Source organism: Hermetia illucens, chromosome 1 (genome assembly GCF_905115235.1).
Source record: "Hermetia illucens chromosome 1, iHerIll2.2.curated.20191125, whole genome shotgun sequence".
Classification (NCBI taxonomy): domain Eukaryota; kingdom Metazoa; phylum Arthropoda; class Insecta; order Diptera; family Stratiomyidae; genus Hermetia; species Hermetia illucens.
The window spans coordinates 93,913,116-93,938,498 of record NC_051849.1 but is presented as its reverse complement, the minus strand read 5'-3'; the positions used below and the strand labels follow the sequence as shown (position 1 = coordinate 93,938,498).

The window sequence follows — 25,383 nt, the reverse complement described above, 5'->3', positions numbered from 1 at the left end:
GTGGCTGTAAAGGCGATGGATTTGTCATTCTTCTCCCAGTTTTGTTTACTTTTCGCATCCTTCTGTATATTATAACCCATTTTTACATGCATTTGAGAGCTAATACAATGACACAACTTTGCAGGTTTATAAGTTGAAATTATCGTTACAATAATGCATATTAAAATTTAGATGGAAAACCGATTTTGAATGTTTTTAAGGGTGAACAGTTATATCTTCGAAGTGATGATGACCCTTACAATTGAAAAAATGTCCATTTATAAAAAATTTTATGTGGTTCCTGAATATTGGATCTGAGATTAAATGATTGAAGGAGTGAAAAATTACGTTTTTTTAGGGGAAGGTCAAGCTTTTTGACGTTATTGACGATAAGCTCTATAACAGTAAAAGGTAGAGTTCCCTTTCGATGGACGAATTTCCTTTAACGACGATTCCGTAGCCTACACAATGACGAAATCTATGAGCGGTACCATGACCGTCCGGTTGTGGATAAAATCCGGCTCAATAGGTTACGGTAAGCGGGTCACTTAATCCGTATGGATGAGGATGATCCCACCCGGAAAATCTATAAGGGCAATATCTATGGCAGAAAAAGGAGACGAGGCAGACCCTGCCTAAGATGGAGCGATGGCGTAGGTCAGGACGCCAGACAGCTTTTAGGGATATCGAATTGGTTGACCTCGGCGCAAAACCGGGGTGTCTGGAGTTCCTTATTAAGGCAGGCCTAGACCGGATACCGGTTGTTGCGTCGTTGATGATGATGAATTTTCTTTAAACTAGGGGTAATATCCACCATTAAAATGTCTATCCTCATGAACAGGACACCCTGTATAGTAGCATTGAATTTATTGAATTATACCGCCCAGCAGAGGAATTATACCTAAAAGTTTGTCTTTCATCCTGCTTGTGCTGGCAGAAGAAAATACTGTAGACATCAAACTGTAAAACGTTGCAAAGTGCAGCATTCACTTCTCCTATGATTCATAACATACCGCTAAGCAATAAGTAACTATACATCGATTGATTATCAATATCGTTGCGATCTAAATAAAAGTTTGCAATACTCCTTCAAAAAGGACAAACAATCCTTGATGCATGCAATCTTCATTAATGATGACAATTCAGTCTCAACCGTAAATTGTTAATATGATAGATAGATTAAATTAACCTTCCTCTTTAGTTTTTGCCCTGTTCGGTAGCATGGTCAACTCATCAGGACCCGATTCGCCTCTTCCCCGGGTGGGGTTGAGAAGTTCTCAAATCTGAGTCTAACATATCAAATCACCGCTGTTTGGGTCGGTCTTCGTCATTTATATTTTAATCGACTTAATGCATTAATCGGTTAGTCGACTAGTTCAATGTTGTTCAATCATATACGTTCATAATTTATAGACGAATTGATTAATCTCTCAATTATTTAACGACTTGCATTGTATACAAAGAGTGTTATTTCAAATTTGTTATTGTGAAAATTAATTTAGAAATAGCTGTTTGAAATATCAGTTTTAATAATTAAACAAGATAAAATATTGACCTCTAAAGTATTATCAAGATTAACGATTAGTCTTAATTGTGTTTTCACCATTACTTCTTGCTTAATCGAATTTTTACTACATACATTATGTTTAGTACAAATTCACAATAATAAGGAAATCAATTCAAAACTTTTAAATTTCCAGCTATTGAATTCCTAGATAATACCAAAACTACCAGGTATCATCTCTACTACAATACAATCAGATTTCTCTAATAAAGTATGAGGGAGATTGAGGTCTCCTTTTAAGTTAAGCAGTGATCAAATATCGTCTGTATAATCAGCAACAATACATTTAAAAATAAAATAGACTAAACCAAATGAAAAGGATAGCGAGAACTTTCTGAGAACTTCAAATATCTTCCCAATATTTATGCACTACGCAACTGTCAATCTCCTTTTTGAAAATATTTAATAAATTGCTGCCAACTTATTCCAAACTACATATGTGTGTATCCTCACAAAGCACTACTTTATTACCATAACCAATTTCATTGGAATCATTTCTGTGTAAAAACTCATTTGTTTTTACTCAAACTCGCCTTTAATACCGTTGTAATTTGAATTCCTCATAGGAATTATAAAACGAACTTGCATTCTTAATATTAGGTAGGTTGCAAAATATACTCTTTCTCTAGTCCTTTATGCCTCTGTATATGTATGTATATTTCAAAGAATCGATGTCAGACTTTCATAGAGAGCTTTTATAAAAACAACGAACCATCAATGTTCCTGGAACTCGATATCTCTTCTCAAAGAAATACTCTGCACCATACAATAAATTGTTGTTAGGGAAGACATTTTACTGTATTCTTCTTCATTCACGCTACATTTCTAAACGTTTAAAAACTCATAATTCAATAAAAAATCCATTTTTTGTCTCAGACAAGGCGACGGTTAATATTCAAGTGGGTTGACAATTCATATCCTCTCGTACTATTCGTAGACCATAGAAAAATCCGATGTCGATAGTTTTGTTTGAGAAGAGATGCAGTACAGTGACTTCTTCCTTTCCTTTTGTTGTTACCTATAAATTCTGAAATTATGACACACGTTTCGAATCGGCATGTTTTTGTTATGATTTTGAAATGCGACGCGCTATACGCTCTGTTTGAAAATTGAAAGGCGAGCGAGCAACTGGGCGCTCAAAGGTATGATGGGATCTACGTTGATACCCTTACACTTGGCTTCATAGAGTTTGAATTGTGTTGCATGGCATTTATGTTTTATAATTTGAATCCGAAATCAGAAAACTGAGAAAAGACATAATAAACATAGCATGCTATCGACTGGGTTAATGGAATTCAATAAAGTCCTCGATACAAATAATTTCAATTATTCATGGAAATCCTCGTAGATGATCCCACTCTATCCAGAGCAAAATGAGCAAAAAATATATAATCGTAATTTATTACTGAGGGAAATTTAGTAGGATTGTTTCCATTATTCTGTGACATACTTTCTTTACAGATTTCAACGAAACTGTACAACACTATACATAGTAGAGTAGAGATATATGTATTTTTGCTTTATGTATAATATTTCAGTACTGATGATACTACCCTTACATTGGGGTTAAGTAAATGGTAAACCTCTTATAATTGAATAAACACAAACATTCCTACTGATATTTGAGATTCAAAGCGAAAAATTTAGACGTTTTTTCTTCTCAAAGCTTAGTATACTCAAGTAAGCAATGAATCAATATGGGATACATATGCATAATTCCGAAGCTTTTTTAAATCGCAAGTCCGGAATAACAATTAAAAACTTCATTAAGGTTTGATTCAGCAAATAAATTTCTATTATTACAAATTTACCCTAAAGTCACAGGCAATTGAGGTCCGCTATACAGATATACACTATCCGGGATGCAACGATTTTGCTAAAAGATCGAGGTCGAAAAAAAAGAATTAATGATTGTCCTTAAAAGTATTTTAATATTTTTTTCCAAATTCTGATCAATCCTTATTGGATCATACCATAAAAAAGACGTAACAAAACATTGAATGCGTCACGTTAACATTCAACATATTATAATATATGTATACGCAGCACCCAGTCTATAAGCTACAATAATCATTACTTATGCAAATGAGCAATGTGTAGACCATTTTTTCCCCATGCGCTATAAAATTTATCCATTCGCAGTTTTAACATTTGCATTTAGTCAGGTAATTTAAATATTAGTAAATTAATGAAATATGTCATTAGCAAGGACATTTTTCTACAGTTTTAGAAAGCAGACATTAACAATTTATCTGGAGATTTAGTAATCTCAAATAATTCCGCATTGTTTTATCCGCAAACACTAGTCAAAAAATTATTTAAATTAGAAAATTTATTCAAATAAAATCCAATGCCATTTTGCGGTGCTTTAATTGGGTTAAAAATATTTTCGACGCAGGTACATATGGTAGGAAAATGAATGCAGGTTTTCTACTTGAAATCAAGAGGAAGTGAATTTTATTTTCACTAAATTGAAATAATCATAAAGTAGTGAAATATTCAGTTAATTTACTCTATGACAAAATAACAGGAATCGGAGACGTTTTTGAACCCGCACGGGCGCGATCAACTTCAACATTTTCTTATTATGTAAATGATTTTCTCCCTTAATCCTTCTATATATCATTCAATATTCCACCTCAAGATGTTACCAACCCGTGATATAAGGTATGCTTGGCTGCTGTAAATTTATTAAATTGAAAATTGGATTGTAAATTATTAATTACATAACCAATAATCTACAAGAACGTGCACCTACAGCAAAAAGTACTTTAGCATTTGAAAGTATAATAATTAGGTTATTGGGATCCTAATTATTATACTCTCAAATGCTATGCCTATTGGTATCCAAATAAAATGTATATATTCCACCATCGACAACAACAGTAAGTGGGGCCAACTCAATACAAATCATAAGTTTCTAAAAAATAAAAACAAAAACAAATCATTTAATTACTATTCCATACGGTGCATTCCTAAAATAGACCGCTAATCTATCTTTTAAAAGTAACTGCAGCTTCAATTATGTCATTAGTAGCTTTCAAGAAGCCACTCTCATACTTATCCATCCAATCTGCCTACAGATCTGTCTACCTATTTGAAGTACGATTACCATCCTCGTCGACGATGTCCGCTCGGGCCTCCATTAATAAGGAACTCTAAACATCCCCCCGGGCCTGTAATTCGATTTTCCTAATAACTCATCATATCCGCGAGACAAAAACAGCCATCTTCAGATGGTATTGAAATCATATGTAGAGACTTTAGATATGTTAAATCATTTTCTTTTCAATGTCACAATTTCGATGAATGCCAAATTGTACCTGCTACGATCATTAATTGTCTTACAGTGTGATCTGAATCCTACTTTACGAAGAGAGAAGACAGTGTATTTCCAGATCGTTTCAACCAGACTATACAATAATTTCAAATCTTGTGGGAAACCGCAACTTAAGGACCATGCCTGTAGCTGCCAATATTAAGGGAACAATGGCCCTTTTTTGGAGCCGGCAAATTTCTATGATACCCTGAAGTACAGTCAGTTCCCTTTTCCTCCTATTTCTGTTCAATGTTGATATTATTAAGAATTCAAGTATCTACTCAAATAATACACGCAGTGCCGCAAGTCCTGCCAACTGCCAAATTTAAGCCTAATTATTATTATGCTCATTTTCAAATAATACATCATGGTTTTCAAGTCAGTAAGCGAATGAATTTGTCCGGTCTGCAGCAAAGTCAAATTTCTTAAAATGAGGATACTCCATGCCCTGATAGAAAGTAAAGGCGAGGAAATTACAAACAATCAAATGGGGAAAACCTTTGATCATTATCGACAAAGCATGCAAAAGTAATGCTGGGTGACTTCGAAGACAGTGTTAAAATTTGCTATGAAAAAACCAGTTGAAACTGAATGAATTAATGAAACCCATCAAGCGCATTAACATTACAAGCAACCGAACTCATGGGATTCATCTACTCCTTGCCGTGAAAATAAGCAGCCCCCAGCCGACTTCGCGCTGATTTTGTGTCACAACGTCAACTATGAAGAGGTTCCTGATATTATGAGTTACATCCATCCGCTTTAGAGTACGTATTGGACGATTCATTCAGAATTTAGACACACACAATAGCCATATATACTGTTGATCATTTTCTTGATCAGTCTTCGTTTACTGCATTGCTCTGAGCGCTTATGGCAATAAAAGGATAGCAAAATCAGTCAATCAGCTTTAATTTAATTTTATTCCATCCCAAAAGATGTGATTTTTGTACCCGATTTAAACTTTGTAGGAATTTGACCTGCAGAACAACAACAACGAAATGAGTTACGTGCAGAAACTCTAGATATTAAAAGAGTCTGTGTCAGCTACAGTTTCACTTATCTAAATTTGCCATCTATTACATCCATACACTCCAGTTATGTGCAACGAGGGTCTAAGACATTTATTCATCAGTGCCAACATACAGCTTAATGTCACCTAAGTGCGTCAAAAATGCCCACTTCGCATTTAGTTGATTAATAATTCACCCATGTGCTATATCTTCATTCACTAGTATTGAAAGACTATTTAGCGAAATTGAAGGGAACTTAATAAATCCCCTTGGAAAACACCTTTTCATATACTGATTATGTTTCCCTCATCTGAATGTACTGACTTCATCGTATGCCACTCTTCCATGACTGTTTTCAGAAACTTTATTAGGCTCGTATCTATGCGATGAATACCTTGGACTCTACTTAAAGCCTTGGCGAAATCAATGTACCAACTAACTACATTCTTTGTTTCTTGTTATTTATCCTAAAACCATCGAATTGTTCTTTGCAGTTTCTGAATCTCATTCAGTCGACCAAGTCGTTATGAATTTGTTGTTTCTGAATATTATCACGTCACCGGGGAATGCTTTATTTCAACTGAGGATGTGTTTCTTTTTGAACATATCCAGAGTTCTAACTGCGGATGTATACATAGTTCCAGTAGAAATGTCCGATATTTGCATTGGATCCATTTTTCACATTCTCATACAAAGTTCTCAATCTCATTAAAAGAATTGTCATAACTGTAATGGTCATTTAGATTGGAAAGATAAAATAAATCCGGACGCAGGCCACTATTTAGACGTCGGTCGATCTGATGACTTAACTCTGCCACCAACTCTCAGCACTATCCAACCACATTCTCAAACATCATCTGGGCGTGTTCCATCAATATGTGGATTATGCTTAAAAATAGACCTAACCAATGTCACTATCTGATACCGGAACCTATCTGCTAGAAAATATTCTTTTGTTGTGTGTGCTGTGTATGCACCACGGGATCTGCCGAGAAAGTTCCCTTCCCGCAGATGGTCATACACTTTTCCATTTCCAATACCGATCACAAAAGTAAGCGGAGCTGCTCAGGTACACTGCGCAATCATTTTAAAAATGTTCAAGGAAGCATTTTACCAGGAGGCACTCTGGATAATAAATAAAGAATAGACAAAAATCTACTACTTCAGACTTTAAGAAGTTATCTATCTTCGGAAAATAAAACATGTAACAAGGTCGCGCAGAAATTTCTGTCAATAACAGGGAAAGGATTAACAATTTCCCACTAATATAGAAAACTTGTAGGATGAACAAATAGTCCCTTTGGTGCGACACCCTAGATCGGCACTTGGCAAAGAGTCCATCTTAACTTCAAACTCCAAGTTTACTCCAGTATAGCATGTCCATAAAATTTGGCCTTAAGATCCTGAGGTAGAATGTGGACCATACAGACGGTGCATCATCGTAGTCTGCGACAGATCGTAGGTTATGATCCGTCGTATCTTTCATCGTCGATCTTCATCTCTCGATTGCGATATCCGGGTTTCTACGTGGGCGGCCGATATCGCATTTTACCACTTTTGCATTTAACGTTCGCCTTTGAAATTTTTCACGGTTCTCTCATGACCACGATATTTTCATATCCATACATGTGCAAATCCCACTTTGTGGGATGTGAAAATGACCGAAGTGCCCAAAGGACCTAACAAACCTTCTCGAACCTGGCTTATACAGGCAAACAAGTGCGTTTTGACGGTGTACTTTATTTGAATTTGCATATAGATGCTGGCAGACCTACCTGATGAACTGTCACCACTTTTTCAGATTGACCACCTCGACTATTTCATTTCATAGTATCAGAAAACAAACATACTATGCAAATGTTATCTCAGTTTCATTATTACTCCAATTGAAACAGTACGAGTGCTGAAAACGAGGTATCAGAATATCCCTCCTTTACAATCGATGAACTGCTAAGTTGTTTAAAGCTCATAATTGACAGGTTAAAATAAAATTCAGCCTGAATTGCTGAATTTATCAACAATAGAGGCTATATAAACTGCGTCGACTACTAATCCATATTTTTGCCCTATGTTCAGCCTGTATTTATTTTTCTGCTGATAGTCATCTTTGAATTTAAATTTTCAATTGTTCCTTCCAATACTTTCAAAACAAAGCCGTCTGACTCCGACCGCTTGCCTTTGATAATATTATGTTTGCAATTTTCAATTCAATTAAAATATAACAAAGACCTCTCACCGATAAGACAATGTTTGTAACAAAAACAAAACTTTCAAAAAACGGAATATTAGCTCGCTTAGTTGATTGAAGGTGTGCCTAGCAGCCATTTAAGGTGTAAAATGCGAGTTGAAATGTTTATTACGGGGGTTTGATATCAGTTTGCTATTTGAGTTTTCACTTATAATTGAATCAGACAATTTACATACAAAAGTACGCTGAAATCAACTGAAAGTCAAAGAATAATAAAGTCAATTATTTATATCCAATATGGATAATAATTGTCTGGAATAGCCTAGTTCTGTACGTGCGCAGAGAATGTATAAATGCCTGAGCGGTATCAAATTCGAAGTAAAATACGATTTGAAATAGCAGCAATCTTCTCGATCTTCTATTAAATTACAAAAAGGCACTGTAACTGGTTATGTAAATGTAAATCAATCTATGCACCTGATTTCAATTTCCTCCGCTTGAGACCATATCTGACCTAATAGTCAGTTTCTTATGAATTTGGCACTCTTGTTGAGGTAGTTCAACTTACTAAGAATTATCTATATTTTGCCCTTGAAAATATTATATAAGTTGGAGTTCTTTCATAAAACAGGAAAGTCAAGACAGCACAATATCTGCTAGTTCTCCAGATAAATATTTATGATTAAAAGCAACATAAGCTAGTAGGCTATGAAAAAAAGCGAAAATGTTGTTTATACGAGACAATGAAAATAAAAAGTAACATCTTTTGTTAAGGTTGCGGTATAGTGCCCTATCACTGTTTTTAATGTTACTGAAGAAAACCCTTTTTACGATTCTTCTTTTCAAGTATACTGAGTCGGATACAGCGCAACTTAATCAGTGGTAATATAGGCGCGTCTTCTCATTTATTCTATATTTTATTTCGAATCTGAAAATCAATTGGAATCGTTAACTCTATAAAAAAATCGAAACACAGAAACCTAAAGAAAGAGCTGAGGGTAAAAACAAAATCTTCAAGGTCAATATTGAATTAATTAGCAATCGAAAAATCGAATCGGAAGATCATCTTCACCACAAATTTATATACACCTTACGAAACATTTTTTGCCTTATCAAATTTATAGAACGTTGAAAAAAACCTTAAAAACGCCCAATCACAGATTCATGCTCCAAGCCAGCAGATCCAACGCATACAAACACCCAAACAACAAACATCGCTACGGAAAAGTATACACAAATATCTTAACGTATATAAAAATCAATTCTTGTATGAATGGTCTCTATAAAAAAGACAGATTCACGTAAAACTTATTTTCGCTATTTTAGATGTCATGTTTATTTGATCACCCTATCATTTGTTTGGATTTAGTATACGGGGTTTCAGTGAAGGTTAATATTATAAAGAATCTATCTACATATAAACTATACATAGCTATCTGTATCCCGTATTGTATCTCAAATACCAAAGATTGAGAGGAATAAATAGAAAAAATAACATCATACTATATAGAGACAGACAGACAGACAAACGGACAATTCTCCTAAATGTAAATTGCTAAAATATAGCATTTTCGACATATGACATTATCAAGCACACAAGCCAGCCCAGCAAAACAACACACATGCACATTCCCTGTATACTCTTCACTATCCGATTGTAAAATTGGCAACTTTATGTGACTCATTTATTATTTTCAAAATGAAATTGAAAATGGAGATTTTATGATTCGTGGATTCGCATATTATGAATTGTGAAAAAAATTCCCTAATTTTCAGAGAACTCTGCGATTGCCATATGCCCGTTTCTCAATAAATTGCCTACTTAATGGTGTTAATTATTCAATATTGGGTTTTCTAAGTATGTTCAAAAAATATTTATGGAAATAACCTCTGCATATATTACAGTTATATTGTATTGCGTGGTGAAATTCTAAGCGATATTCAATAATCCATGACGGTTGCCAAGAAAGGCAAAGTGGGTTTAACTTTCTGTAAGATGGTTTGGACGAAAGCTTTATTATCGATTGATATCTGACGGTAGGCTGAAAGTCCATTATCGCCATTACAGAAGATGAAGTGGACGAATTGAATGCCGATGAAAAGTTTTGATTTCCGTATCTTAAAAATTATGCATACGGTGAAAAAATAACGTCCCATCAACATATGAGATAAGAGCTCCAAATGTATGGTGACTGGAAGTTTTGTTCAGAGTATCCCGAGCAATTTATCAAATTCAACCTGAGGGCAGGCGGATCACTATGATTTGAAGACGGACTGTGTCGACTATTTTTGTAACCTAGTGGAAATTGTACAACGGTTCTCATTTCTGGTCCTTTCAACTGTCGGTCTATGCGTATAAACAATCAAAAGTCAAAGTCAGAGGTTTTCAAGTCTCTTTTCTTAACAGAATTGGCGCTCTTACTTACATAGTCTTACGTCATGTAATGTAAAATATCCTGAAAAGTCTGCGCTTTATTATTCTGTTTCCCATGCTGTCATATTTTCCTGATTTTTACAATCAATGTGGTTCAATATCTACGATGCGATATGATATTAATCAATTAACCATCGGAATTGAGTGAAGTTCCTGACTTCTACGCCTTATATTAGGTTACTTCCCCAACATTGCTGATTGATGTTTTTTGTCGCCAAATAAAAAGGAGTGGTAGCAGTTCTTGTGTTTTGCTGGTCCAATAGTCTAGCTACACTTTTGTTATCATGCAATAGCTAATTTTTCTTGAAAAATATGTTTTTTTTTCAAATCCCTATCTGGATCACAACCCTTGATTGATTAAGATTGCACACTAATTCGAACCGTACATGAACCTGATAAAACGTGTTCATGTCGTGGGAGTATTCGGTGTTATTCGGTTTCAATTAGGTACCGAATAGACACCCTATTGAAACTGAAACACCGTTTCATACTTGACGGCAACGACCGAAAACGATTTTTCGGGAAGTCAGCATTTTTCCCCTGACGTTCCACTCTTCGTAATTATTACGATTAGAACGTGGGTTCCACTACATAGAATAACTCGCTTTGAAGTTTTCCCCGTCTTAATATGTAGCCTATCCACTGCTACATTCCCCTGGTCCATGAGCCAACGAAGCCCTTCATTTGTTGTTAACTTAGGCCTACAATACAACGATGAGACATGAGCTGATGAAACCTATTGATGCCTCCAAATCAAGTGGCAGCTGGCCAAAGTCCATGACTCGATCAGAGAGCAAACCGGTATGTGTGATCAGCAAAGTCAAAGCTTTTGAGGAAATTAGTGTTTTCTGTTCATTCCTTGATGCAGTATAAGATGTCCACACAGCCAGATTGTGCTTCAGTTTTACCAGCCATTACCGCGAGCAATAATCCAACCCCTTAAGTCAATCTCTAGCTGAGCTGTTGATGTTTCAGTAGCAAGTTTGAAATTCGCAGGTTTCTAGCCCAAAGCCCACCCCATTCAAGTCGTCTTTTACAACATGATGTACTGTACATGGCACCAGTATTCAGTATCAATACTCAGAATCTGTCGAATAATCAAGAGAGAAAGACTGTTTTGGAATCCGCGAACTTTACTCAACTGTTTTAGGTGATAGCAAAAACGACAATAAATTCAGGATTAAAATCAGAGTCTTCAATAACAACTTCCAATTTCTTGGCAGGGTCCATTATTATTTAACAGTATTCCTGTTAGGGCCGCGCAGGAAAAATTGGTTACACGAAAACATCAAAGTTCCTATTAGAAAGGTATTATAATTTAAAACACCGAAAATGATTGTCTCATGGCCAATATCTAGCAAAACTCTGAGGCTATAACTATATATAATAGTATACTCAATTGCTGACGCTGTAGACGTGTTTCTTCGCATACATATAAAAATATGAATCCACCCTTTTTAACATTTCATTATTTTATTCTAATATTTGATAATAATCTCATAGATCATCTTTAGATTAGTATTTCAAATGTCTATCTCCACACTTGGTTTTTAAAAAGACCCATTTGCGAAAAGCTTTACTTTTCTCCTTCTCAAGAACATTTTCATAGAAGCCCATCAAGAGCTCATCGGTGCACACAGCTATTATTTTCCTCCTTTAAGAACGCACTAAGAATGATTTAAAGGATCCAAACCGCTTGATTATGACGTTAACGACAAGGATCACGAAAGCCACTACAAAAGATCGAAGATGATGAACTACAGATGGATCATAATATTGCTTCAAAAACAAAAGCGGATAGTGGTGTCTCTAAGCGTTACCCAGCAGGTGATTTCACTTCGTTTGCATGCCAAAGGAAAGATCCAGGAGACAGGAAAAATGGCTACCATATCAACCGTCGGAGAGGAGCAAGAAAGTGCGGAAGACAATATCTGGAATCTTGGCAGAAAGCCAATTGCTTTTCTATTGCTTTTGACTGGTGTTAGGAAATGAGAATATTTAAACAATCTTAAAGTTAAATGGTCATGGGCAAGATCAGGACAGGCAACAACTTTGATCTCCAAATGCAACAATCAGGGGAAAAAATTTCGGCTATCTGGTTAAATCAGGCGCCACACTCTACTAAGAAGCGTAAATTAATCATCAAATTACAAGGAAACGACTAGGATGAAGAGGCCAACATTGCAAAGTCATACTTCTTCGCACAATGAAAGAAAGGCGACCTGAAAGACTTCAAATTAGTAGTGTTACTAACCCCGCTGTATTCTTCAGACATCGCTCTGTCAGATTTTTGCTTCTTTCACTCGACAAGGAGGATTGTTCAAATTCTAACAATGCTTTTTTTCGATGGCATCTTTACATTTCCTACATAACGACGAAACCTATGAGCGATACCATGACCGTCAGGTTATGGATAAAATCCGGTTCAATAGGTTACGGTGGGCAAATCATCTAATCCGTATGGATGAGGATGATCCAGCCCGGAAAGTCTATAAGGGCAATATATATGGTAGAAAAAGAAGACGAGGCAAACCCTGCCTGAAATGGAACGACGGCGTAGGTCAGGAAGCCAGACAACTTGTAGGGATATCGGATTGGTGCACCTCGGCGCAAAACCTGGATGTCTGGAGTTCCTTATTAAGGCAAGCCTAGACCGAATACCGGTTGTTGCGCCGTTGATGATGATGATCCTTACATTTCCTTATTCGTGGAGAAATGTGGTATTTAATAATGAAAATTATTTTTATCTAAGTGTATTCTCGCGATGTTCCTAGCCATTAAATTTTTTGAAATATTCTTTTTTTGCTATTCCCTAGTAATATTTATTTAGCTTGCAAATACCGATATTTCAAGGACCACTTGTTCCCTTCATCAATGCTAACAGTGAACAAGTTACAACTCAAGGAAGTCTTATTTATTTCAAATAATTATTTTTAATAACACTGCGATGCAAAATTTTCCTAATTCGTGGAAAGTTACTTCTACATCTTATATGTATGTAGAGTGTATTTAGCAAACCGAATAATACACGCAACATAAAAGTTTATGTAAATCTATTAATTTTATTTCAGAAAAAAACACGTTATACATTTTAAAGGTGAAAATTAAAATTAAACTTTTCGAAAATTGTCAATACAGTATACACATGTGTAGTAAATACGAGTAAATACAACCTTTTTGAATCTTCATCTAAACCCATGCTGCGTGACTAAAAATTCATGCTTATCTGAGCTCATCTGCATATATACAATTTGAAAAATTCAAAGACTATCGATTTTCAGCATATATCATTCCAATTTTACATTTGCATTAATACGAATCTCAGACAGATGTAGAAAAAATATCACCTGAGTATCAAACGTCTAAATCTAAATAAATCTTTCGACAGCGTATCTACTTCCTTAGAAGCTGAACTCGAGATTGTAATCTTGATAATCTTTTTCACTTCAGATGTGATCAGCGCACTGGATCTCTGATTTTTCCAAGATAAATATCAGAATGTTTCTAGTCATGTAGAACGACAACGAAATTAAATACGACAAGATCCATTTACATATCCGTGAAAGATAAATTCGCATATGGTACCAACCGTATTTCCTGCATACTTTACAACTCCAATTTCTCTTGGAATAAATTCAAGGCTCATAGCATGGTCCATGGCACTGATCATGCAATAAAAAGTCAACATAATGCTCGTAATAAAAATTTTACTTACACGCTCAATATCAAGATTTGTGAAGTGAAATAAAAGAAATTTTTTCATCGCCCAGAGGTACACACTCAGCAGAAGGTATAAGTATGCGTTAAAATCCCGTCTTGCATGTTCGAGGGTTCGTCTCCTCCATGATCCTTGCTTGTAGGCAAGGATAAAAGTCTTGAACAATCGGCAAAATACTTCCAAATCTTAGACTTGAAAAAAAATAAATAGGAAATATGTCAGTTTGCATTAAAGGTAAACGATCTGAGGATTTGAATATTTAATTAGCATATGCAAGGATTATTCATTATTGAAAATAAACATTTCTTGTTATTCTTTTCCTACTTGGTTACACAGCTCTGACAATTTTGATGGGAACAATTCTAAGTAGAATGAGTTTTACTTTGTAGAAGATGATATCACCATCAATTTGATAAAGCTAGTTTCCACGAGTTCTCATCCCATAATGAAATCCCTAAATAAACTAAGGAAGGCTTGAAGATACCTCAGTGGTTGGCTTTTCGCAATTATCAGCAACATATAGCTTTGATGTACTTGTGCAAACAAAAATATTGAATGATAATGAATTTAATAAAAAAATAAGAATAATTTCACTATAAACGATGCTCAAAATTTGTTGTGCCTATCTCGACTCGAGATATTGCTCCATTCATTCAATATTTAAAGTTGGAATGATATACCTATATCCCCATTGCCATAATATCACTAATGCCCACATTAAACTGCACCATGCTGGTTCCCCACCACCCACTGTATGTAGTAACCTCTTTGAAAGAAAATGAAGCCGTGTTTCTTCTAATCATATTATCGCACGATGCGAAAATTAGGAATTCACCCCCAAGTGTCCTTGATTAGATCAGACTCCATGTTGCCAAATTAGGATCCCTTTGTCATTACGCAAGAGGACGCAGCGTTTTCTTTTTTAAAAGTATACTGAAAAATAAATAACTCGCAATTTCAGAACAGAATTTACTTTTCTGTTTCCTCAAGTGGAAAACATTCAATGTAACCCAACAAAAAAATCGGATTACTATTATATTAACATGGTTCATTCATATATTCACATATTACTTTTAGCCGTTGCATTTTCACCTTTCCGGAAAAGTAGGAAGAATGAATACATCGCTGATTCTAAAGGTGATTCTCGTGTAGGCAAATCAGAATATGATAGTGATGCTTGTCCTCATTCGAAATTCACACATTCAAAGTACAAAAATTTCAGTGAATACGACACTTGATTCCAAAAGTAAAGAAGGCATCACCTACCCTCCATACTAATAACTCATGTTATTTAGACAGCATCAAATCCGTATCCTTTTATGAAAGTATTACCATTAGAAAGAATTAGTATTAGAATAAGTTAGGAAAGTGAAGCAGTAATGTATTTACCTTCGCTAGCAAGCTATTCATTTTTTGTTGTCTAACACAGAAGAAGAAGAAGAAAGAAACGACATTACTGTTTGATTTTGCTGCATACATGTGTAGGTCAACACTTATATAGGTATATAATTGGTAATCGGAACAAAATTAACTCTAACATAACATAACAGATGACGAATAAAAAATCACAAATTAAATCCAGACACAAAACATATTTTCGCTTGTGGAGCTATATTATTATTATTCCTACTACCAATAAAATTCAGTCGAAAAAGTCAAGACTGCTTCAACCATACACAGTCACTTTGGAGAAAATAAAGAGAGCCATCTCCCTGATAGCATTGAACTAGGCAGCCAAACACTTCTAGACTTCCTTTTATATATTAAATTCTAACCAATCTATTGGTTGGGGCCATAATGAATGAAAGGTATTCAATATATAATATACCGAAAGATTGTGTCTATTTTCAACTAGAAAAATTGGAAACATCACCTTGGCAGGTGGTATGATATCACATCGCTTTCTTAGAAAAATTACCTCTTATTAGCCTAACCATACATGTGTTATTATATCACGAGCATCGTGATCATCGTGAGTAATATTTGCCCTGCGTTTATCACATTTTATCATAAAATGTCTCGCAGCGTCACTTAGATAATGGATGAGAAATGCAAGTACTAAAGAAAATATTAAGCAATAATTCTTGGGGATGTTTATTTGGCCTGAACGCTACTCATCATAAGAGGAATATCATCACCACTTCTCACCGAGTATGTGCTTCTTGCAGATGACGCTACAGCATTGAATAATATTTGGTGATGCTACAAACGGTTCTGGTTTATACTGATTGCGAGTGAATGCATGCGGGGCCTGTCTAACTCCTATGTGGGCAAGTAAAGGGTACGGCACTCGAGTTGTACAGTAAAACTCCATGCTTGAGCCCGCTAGCAGCTCTGATCGTATGTAGCCACAGCCACCATGAAACTCCCTCAGGGGAACCAGCGGCAAATAACCGAGCCGAGAACACATCCCCAAAAATTCCCCTGAAGCATATGCTCTCACAGGGCCATCCCGCTTATCATATTTCTTTGAAATTCGATTTTCAATTATTCGCTAATCATTTTTAGTTATTAGTTTTTCTAACTTGGATACATAAAAAAAAATTAGTAAAGTATCTATCTGACTTAAAGGTTACCTACAATATATAAAGTAAAAATCTCAATCAGTTGGTCTAAATGAGTTTCGTAAGACCCAACATATTTTAAGCAAGGTTATATGTATATCACTATAATATAATAAGCGCAGTGACATAGAGCTTATCAGGTCTTATCATGTATACAATTGTATCAAAAAGATTCTAACTTCAAAACTCTGGATGTTCTACACGCATAAAAACCGGAATGATAATAGTACGGTTTCCAAAAAAAAGTAGATGCAATTTTCGCTAAGATAATGAAAATGAATGAACTCAACAGAAAAGCTATTAAAAAATTGATGTTATTTTATCATCGCGAACTTCAATATTAAAATGCTATATGGCCTACAAGTTTAATATATTCAAATACCACTTTTTGAAATTGCCCCCATTCTAATATTTTGTCTATATTGATTTGCATAGTTTCAAATGTCAGAAATGTTCAAACAAAATGCTTATTAAGGTAATAAAAATTGAAAAAACCTTTTAATTATTTTATATATAACTTGACGCTACTTCGTAAACACTTCTTAGTGAAAGACACCCATCTTGTCTTGCTTGAATCGCCGCAATTTCAGTCAAAACCGCGGGCACATGGCATTTCCCATTCATTTATCACTTTTCGCTGATGTTCTAGCTGCGCATAAAACAACGAAATCTCAAATCAAATGCTGCTTGCAGCGCACTAACAATTCATTTTTACTGCTATGAATACGCCGTACAAAACATCACTTCAGCCCAACAAAACCATTCAAATAAACAATCAACTAGTTAAATCAAACAACCTGTTGCAGTGGTTGATACTCGTTCATCATTCTCATCATGGAAACGTTACAGTACACACTACCTGAAACTACACCAAAAAAGCAAGAGCTCCGGGAAACGAAGAAAGAATGACAATACAAAAGATCACTATTTGATTTGTATTGTAAAGAAATCGAAAGACTTAAGCCAGAAACCCGCAGAAATCGCTTACCAATGGTAGAATGTCAACATTTTGTTTGATTGATGCACAACTGATCAATTCCTGGTGTAGGGCTCTATTGTACATTTCTTACATTATCTCACATGTTTTGCACATACATGAGTACATTGCTCGAGTACAGCAGATAATACAGTGACAAAATGATATTTGCCTTTTTTTCTCTCAAGAACATGATGCTTGTAAGAAACAACCAATTGACTCTAGTACAGTAAGAATCAATGAATGAAATGAAAAACTATAAAGACAATTTTCTTCTTGTATTTTTCCACAGTGCCCCCACTACAGCAAAACTGAATGGACAGACCACACCTCTCGATGTATCTGGCCTATCGCAAAATGAAATACAAGGTCTATTACTCGGTTCACACCCATCGGCGGCATCGGCGGCGGCAACAGCTACGTCTCCGTCGGCAACAACAGTTGTTGTAACAGATCAACAAAATATTAGCGTTAAACGGGAACCCGAAGATTTGCGGATGGATCCGAAATGTGAAGGACGAAAGGTAAGTTTTCAATGTTAATTTCGGATCATGTCTAATGCTTTATTGGAGGCTGGGCGAGAAGGATATTGTTAATGTTATCGTTTGGTTTTCTTTGCGCAAATCGGATTTATAAGCAATGTAGGTACAATATTGTACCATGCAATGTCTTATTGAATTTGCAACTTCAATCCGGAGATGGGAAAAAAATGAATGTAGCGGCTCACATTTCACGATCGTAAAAACAAGTTTTTCAGCTACGATTATATTTCGAGAGCCATTATCATGTAGGATAACTAAGAACTTTCATGGGACGCTTTTATTTGCATTTAGTAGGAAATGTTTGATTTATTCTACTGCAAAAGCATCATCATTTTGGAAAATAATAAAGGCGTTCGGATACACAAAAAGGACTGTCTTTTAATAAGAAATAAGAAATTATTGCAAAACTTCAGAGGCAGTAATACTGTATTACTGAATTTCATGGAAAACAATCCCTGTGTAGTTGTTTTTTTTCCAAGTCATATTGGAATATGTAGTACCATATTCAGAGTGAATATTATTTTTCATATCCAAAATTCGGGGTGGCGGTCAATATATTTTGCCAATCATTTGAGCATATCACATCGTATCATATAAAAAGTAAGGCCACTTATGCACGCATTATTTATCATAATTTTTCAAATTAAGTACAACTTATCAATTTTCGGTACAACAGGAAAACCTCTCTTCCACTGACCACTTTATTTTCCACCAACTATACTTCATTTCATACTTGCATACGATTCTTCGTAATAATTATGTTCCCCTTCTCAAGAAAGATATCAGATACACCAGCCGCATGGTGCGCGAGTATATGAATGTGATGCGGCGGTATCGTGAGCCTCTTCAATTGAAAATGCGCAACAACAATAGCAAAGAAGTGGTCCTACCTGTATATACCTACATACCGGCAAAGTGATTCTTTTACGACTGCGTAGAATCACTACTTATATTACTTCTTTTATTCTATTGGATGAAACGATCAGGCAAGATTGTCTCTACTTGAGCGGTGAGCAGCCTGCTGTCTTACCTGCATGCATACGAGTACATATGCTCAGATTGCTGATTCGCAGTAGCCACAGCAGCAGCAACAGTACCGCTCAATGCACTATGTACATCATATTACCGTTTGTACGGCTAAGTGTACACCTAAAAAGGTGTCCACCTGGTCAAACAAAACTATTGTACAATACAAAAGTAACTGGTTAAGAAGAAGGCCCCTATTTGATTCGGAAGCGACATACGGAACCCTTAGCTTCGTGGATGGGATTTAATGAAAAACTACGATGACGAAGACTGCGATAGAGTGACTCCTTTCATATATGAATCGATTCGAACCAGTCGTAGTTGAGCTCGTTGGCTGCGCTTGCCTTCTTCTTGTTGACCGTGTTGCGTTGCGCTGTACCGTCAGCCACACATTACCGCTTTACCGCCTCGCCACACACGCACGCGTCTTGTTTTCGGTTTTTCGTGCGTAGACACGCAATTCCTTCGTCAGTTTCTTCTTGTTAATCGTATCGGGAAAATCGTATCTTGTACAGAGCAGAAATTTACCTGTCTTGAGAAAGGTACTCAAGCAACGTGCTGTTTCGGTAGTTCATAGTCTATGATTTCTCATGATTCAAATTCGATTGATGATTCTAAGGACATTTATCGGAAGTGTTGTGGTTGCGATTGCTCGTCACTTACCCAAAATCCTTGACAATATTGATGCGTAATTCATAATTTACTGCGAATGCTATTAATTGTCTGAGTGTCAGTTTAGAGCCCTTATCGTGTTTCTTGAGTGAAGATTTCGAACAATTTCATTGATAATGAATATGTTAGCATTGAAAGCTCACAAGAAATAGTGTCTGATATAATAAAAAATGTATAACATGCGGGGATTCTGCAACAAAGTTAGCTTCTTGGTTGCGAGAAGCTAATTTTAATGGCATAATTCGGCGAAAGCAAATTAATAGATTCCAAAAAGCAACTCTGAAGCAGTTGAAATTCGGGAGATTCCAAATAAGTCATTCATTTAATTTGCAAGCAAGATATTCTGTTTGCTATCTTCTCAGATAAATGACTCATTGGCAGAACAGACGAAAATAAATTTTAAAGTTCCCAGTCATTGAATGGATTTCTTATTCAAAATTACTTTCCAGAACCGCTTGAATGTTATAACGATTCTCTACTTTAGTTCACACTAAAGAACTATTCCTCGAATCAGAAGAACAAAACTAAGTCCAATGTAAAGTAGCGATTTGTCCTCACCTTAATAACGTTTTGACGAAAATATGCTGTATCATTCAGCTGCATACTTCCTATTTCGAAAGCATACTTAAATTATTACAAACTTGTCAAGAGGTTGCATAAGTGCTACAATTCTGATACAGCCTAATTTCTTTTCTGCAAAAATACATGTATGTTGCTAATTTCCCTCTAATTCTCCTTCAAACTAAGTACCAATCGCGTTCATTCGAAAATCAACAAAATAAACAATAAAATTTGTACAGAAAAATCACCAGACAATTGTTAATAACTACATGTGCTTGCGGTCTAAATCAATAATAACAGTTGAGGAAAAAAGCAATCGGAGCAACAACAATAACAACTTAAGCAACATCTTAAGATATCTAAAAACTACTCTTGGGCCTAGCGACTATAAACACTTTTTAACACTATACCTGCTTTTAGTCTGTCACATACGGTTGATGGAACAAGGTCGTCATCGGGTGTTGTTGTCTTTTTCGTCGCCGTAGTTTCTTGTCGTTATCGTTTTCGTCGCGACATAATCGGATTTTTTTAAATAATTACCTCGCTTTGGTCTGAAAATCTTAAGAAAAATTTATCTAGAAATTCGTTTCGGCGTTTAAACTGATTTTGCCCAATTCTCAGATTTTCAAAATTTATGCAATTTCATTTACTGTGTAGTTAATCTAGCACTTCTGTGAAAAATATTTTTTTGGCGGGAAACATCTTCCCTTTTAAGTGATCTATGAAACAAAATTTGGTTCAAACAAGAATCCATAATTGCAAGTGTGCACGATTAAGTGATGATATGTTATAACCAAACTGAACCACTGTGAAAGGAATTTAAAAGAAATTATAACAATTGTGCTAAGTGTTCCTAATCTTAATGCAAGTGTGAAAAACTAACTAATAGTTCGGAACAAATTTTAATTAGAAAACAAAACCTTTAAGTTAGGAGTGCCTTTCGAATTTTTGGGATATACAATACAAAAGTAATGTGTTTAAGCAGCTGAGGTTAGTGTGCTAGATATGGTTCTCGCAGAGAAGAAGAATACTGATGAACAAGTTTGATAACCCTTTAGAGAGATTTTAGCCATATCAGGTGCATTATTAATACTTTATTTCATGCAAATATTCGTTAGGGATCAGTCGTCAAGTAGAAATCCAAAAACGGTCAAATTTTCTAAAAATCTACTGAAATTGACTAAGAAAAGCATGCTTCTTACCATTCTCAAAAGAGTTTGCGATCATACAGGAATATCAGTTTTTTCGGTTCGAAATCTTTATTAAAATTGAATCTTTATTAAAGTTGCCAGTTCCCGGTGAAATTAAACCTTTTTCTTATTTCTCCGACTTCGCTCCTAATTATAATTGCCGTTCACACTACAATTTGCGGTCCGCTTGTTTTCTGTTAAACATTAATACACATTTTTGAATATATTCCAAAACATTATATATAATCGTTTCGAGATTATTCACTTCGTAAACCCTAAAAAAATATCTTCAACAGAGTTTAGCGAGTTATATACGTGTAATTTATATACAATATTTTTTTCTACAATTCCAATTTCCGAAAGAATATCATTGATTGATTCGAATGGCATTTCTGCTTCAAAGCAATAATTGGAATGTAAAATTTGTCCCGCTTGTAATTCCTAAATATCATTAATCCCCCTTAAACATTCAATGATTTTATTATATCAAAGGCTTGATAATACATTTTAATTTGAAATAAAACGTCAGGCTGTGCTATAGTTTAATTTATTTTACTTGAAGCTTTCATTGCCCAAAAGCAAGGATCTTAGGTACTATCGTTGCAAAACTTCAAACTCAAATTCCGTCTTTTCTTTTGATTTTCCCGCTTGAATCGCAAAGTTACTCTCTTAAATCTTTTGTTCTTCATAAAGGAATTGTCTGCTCTGGTCGTAATGGTATCAATATGTGGAAAATTGCACTGTTAAATGGGTGGTGGGCTGCACTTAATCAATTATTGTTTCTCGTTGGTTGAAAATTTTGCTTCATCTATTTCTTTTTACTCGCATGTGGTGCACAGTACATTCACATAGAATTTTAAGTTCCGTTAGTTTCATCACAGAACGAAAGTAGTATAGAAAAGCCTAAAACCCTGACACAAACCAGAAGACCCAGACAAAAATTGCAACTATAAAAGAAAATGGGTACGGAATATTTGATAAAGTTGTTGCAAATACTAACCAGTGTACGTTGCACATAACTGCTGATTTTCAACCCTGTATTCTATTTCTGTGTCCGGGTAGCTGAGTGGTTAGAGTACAAGGCTGCTGTACGGAAAGTCGCGGTTCAAATCTCACTGGAATTTGTATTGTGATTTGACGTCGGATAACAGTTAACTGAGCTGTGAATAAGTACCTGAGTCAAATCAGGGTAATAATCTTGGGCGAGCGCAATGCTACCCACATTGCCTCCTACAGGGTACTGTAATCCTGTAGTGTACCGTTACGGTCTTGAATAAAGTGCCCTAACACACTTCAAGGCCCTGATCCAATTGGTTTGTTGCGCCAACGATTATTATTATTATTCTATTTCGAAGACTTTTTGCTAATTTAAAAATTCACTTTTATATATTCTCTTCTCTTAAAGCAGCTCATACTGTTGTTGATACTAACAGGTTAAAGTTGCCTATTTCGTGATATTAACATCATATACGCCAGCTGCGTAGAAACTGTAATAAATTATTCTCTCATATGAAATATTCAAAATATCTCATACTTGAAACGTTAGCTTCCGATTTCCGGCTGTCGCTTGAAGAATTTTTACAACCCTCTTCGAAATTTGTATTTCGATTCAGAAGCGGCAAATGTCACCGTAACCTTGAAACGCTCATCGAAATTTCACGGTGTAGCACTCAAACTCAGAAGTCTATCCACTTTGATTATATATCTCCGTAGATAATCAGAACTATGTCTTTTTAAATACAGGCTTATTAAAAGTCTTCAGCACCTAAGATGGTCCACCACTGTTGACGGAAGTTCTTTATTAACACCCTGAAGCATTGTAAGGTTGCTTTCCACCTTCAGAATATTGCGATAACTGATACGATTTGGCTTTGATAGGGTATCTGTTCTTGTCTTGGACATTTTAACAGACTATTAGAACCTTGCAGATGTCCAATTTATTCAATAATTATACATCTCCGCAGTCATCTAGCATTCGGGGTCATATTTCATTCTTGCTAGAAGCAAGTGCCATTTATTAGAATCTATATATATATTTTGATTATATAAGATATTTGAAAGACGATTCGACGTTGTATTACCTATAGTCTAAATATTAAAGCTAATTTTTATAAAATATTCATGATATCTCCTAAGAACATGCGTTTATAACACGCGTACTAAACCAACTTTTGTAAGATATTCACATGTTTTTAATTTGTTCTACCAAGTCGTAAACACAATGTATATAACCTGTCTTTCATCAGATTTTTAACTACCGCACCAAAGCGAATATTCTTTATTTTAGATGGTTGTGTTTCTTACAACTTACAAGTGCATTTTTGAATGAGATGCAACCTCTTTCTTTGCATCTTATAAGATCGTAAGTAGAGAGCATCCCTCAAAATCTCGATTAATATAAACCAGAGAAAATCATCTCAGACTTTCAACACGAAAAAAGCCGAACAAGTGAAAAAATCAAAAACTACCAACCAAAAATATTATATCAAAATTCGATCCATAGTGATTTGGAGTAGCTAATTTTTTATACACTCAAAAGTAGCGTATTAGTTAAAATTTCATAAATCCGTAAATTAAGTATTAGTAATGGTATAGTCCTCAAATAAGTGTTTATTACTATTCCTACCACTCAGCATAAATTGAAATCATGCAAAATACCCATAAAAACTGAGATATACATTCGAGCGGAATAATAATTTTATTAAAATAAAAAAGTAACAGATTCTTACTTACATAAGCAAGAAGGCATTCAAGTCAAACAAATAAATTTGTTACAAAAATTCGATTGATCGTTGTAGATTTAGTTTTGTGGGCCACGGAACGGAATCACTATCTAGAGCCCCCAATTGATTTTCCTCTTAATTTTTGAAGGAGTTTTCTTACAACAGCTACACCTAATATTTAAGATATTTTAAGTTCAAGGCCTTTCACTTTAATTCTAACATTTGTTTTTGGTCCTTGACAATTGAAAAGTTTGCTCTCAATCTATATCCATCTGAGATAAAATTCGGAAAAATATTTTAGATTTTGTATCTTCTAGTTTTTTTTTTTTTAAGTATGTGTTGCAACGAAGCAGTTTAGTTAGCTTCATTTTCTTTAATACTAGCACATGCAATTATATAAAAAATAGAGAAATTTAAAAAGATCATATGGGTACTTTCCGAAACAGGCATCAACAGCAATATTTGAAAGATGCATTCTCAAAAGTTATCTATCGACAAAATTTGAGAAAATTCAAAATTGTCTGCATCCAGATATCTACTCAAATAAAGTGAATAATATTATAATATGTTATTATATTTTGCACATTTACTACAAACCACAATGCAGTTCATCTTATAGCCATCGTGGTCATAATGGTCATAATGTAAAGCATGATTTTGGAAAATTTGGTGGAAATCCTAATGTTATTAACAAAGTTCCAATAGATCAAAATTGTCTCTTTCAAGTAAAATTACTACACTCTTAGACATAAAATGTTAGTATCACATTGAAATTAATAGTCACTCAATATTCACTACTAGATGGAATCATCGGGTGCCCAAGTATTCTTATATACAAATCCAAAAAACCTTTCATACCTGAACTTCTGAGCTTTTGGCTTGCGACTCGTTTTTTCCTTTTGAATGGTAACAAA

General features: G+C 35.0%; 1 protein-coding gene across 3 annotated transcripts in view; it reads left to right on the top strand.

The window, feature by feature from the left end:
- Window positions 1-25,383, top strand: part of LOC119661675 (protein grainyhead) — a 421,106-nt gene that overhangs the window by 321,618 nt on the left and 74,105 nt on the right. For all 3 annotated transcript variants that reach the window (XM_038071113.1, XM_038071114.1, XM_038071112.1), the window contains exon 5: window positions 18,048-18,279. In XM_038071113.1, the coding sequence (XP_037927041.1) occupies window positions 18,048-18,279 (232 nt within the window). The remainder of the gene's footprint in view (window positions 1-18,047; window positions 18,280-25,383) is intronic.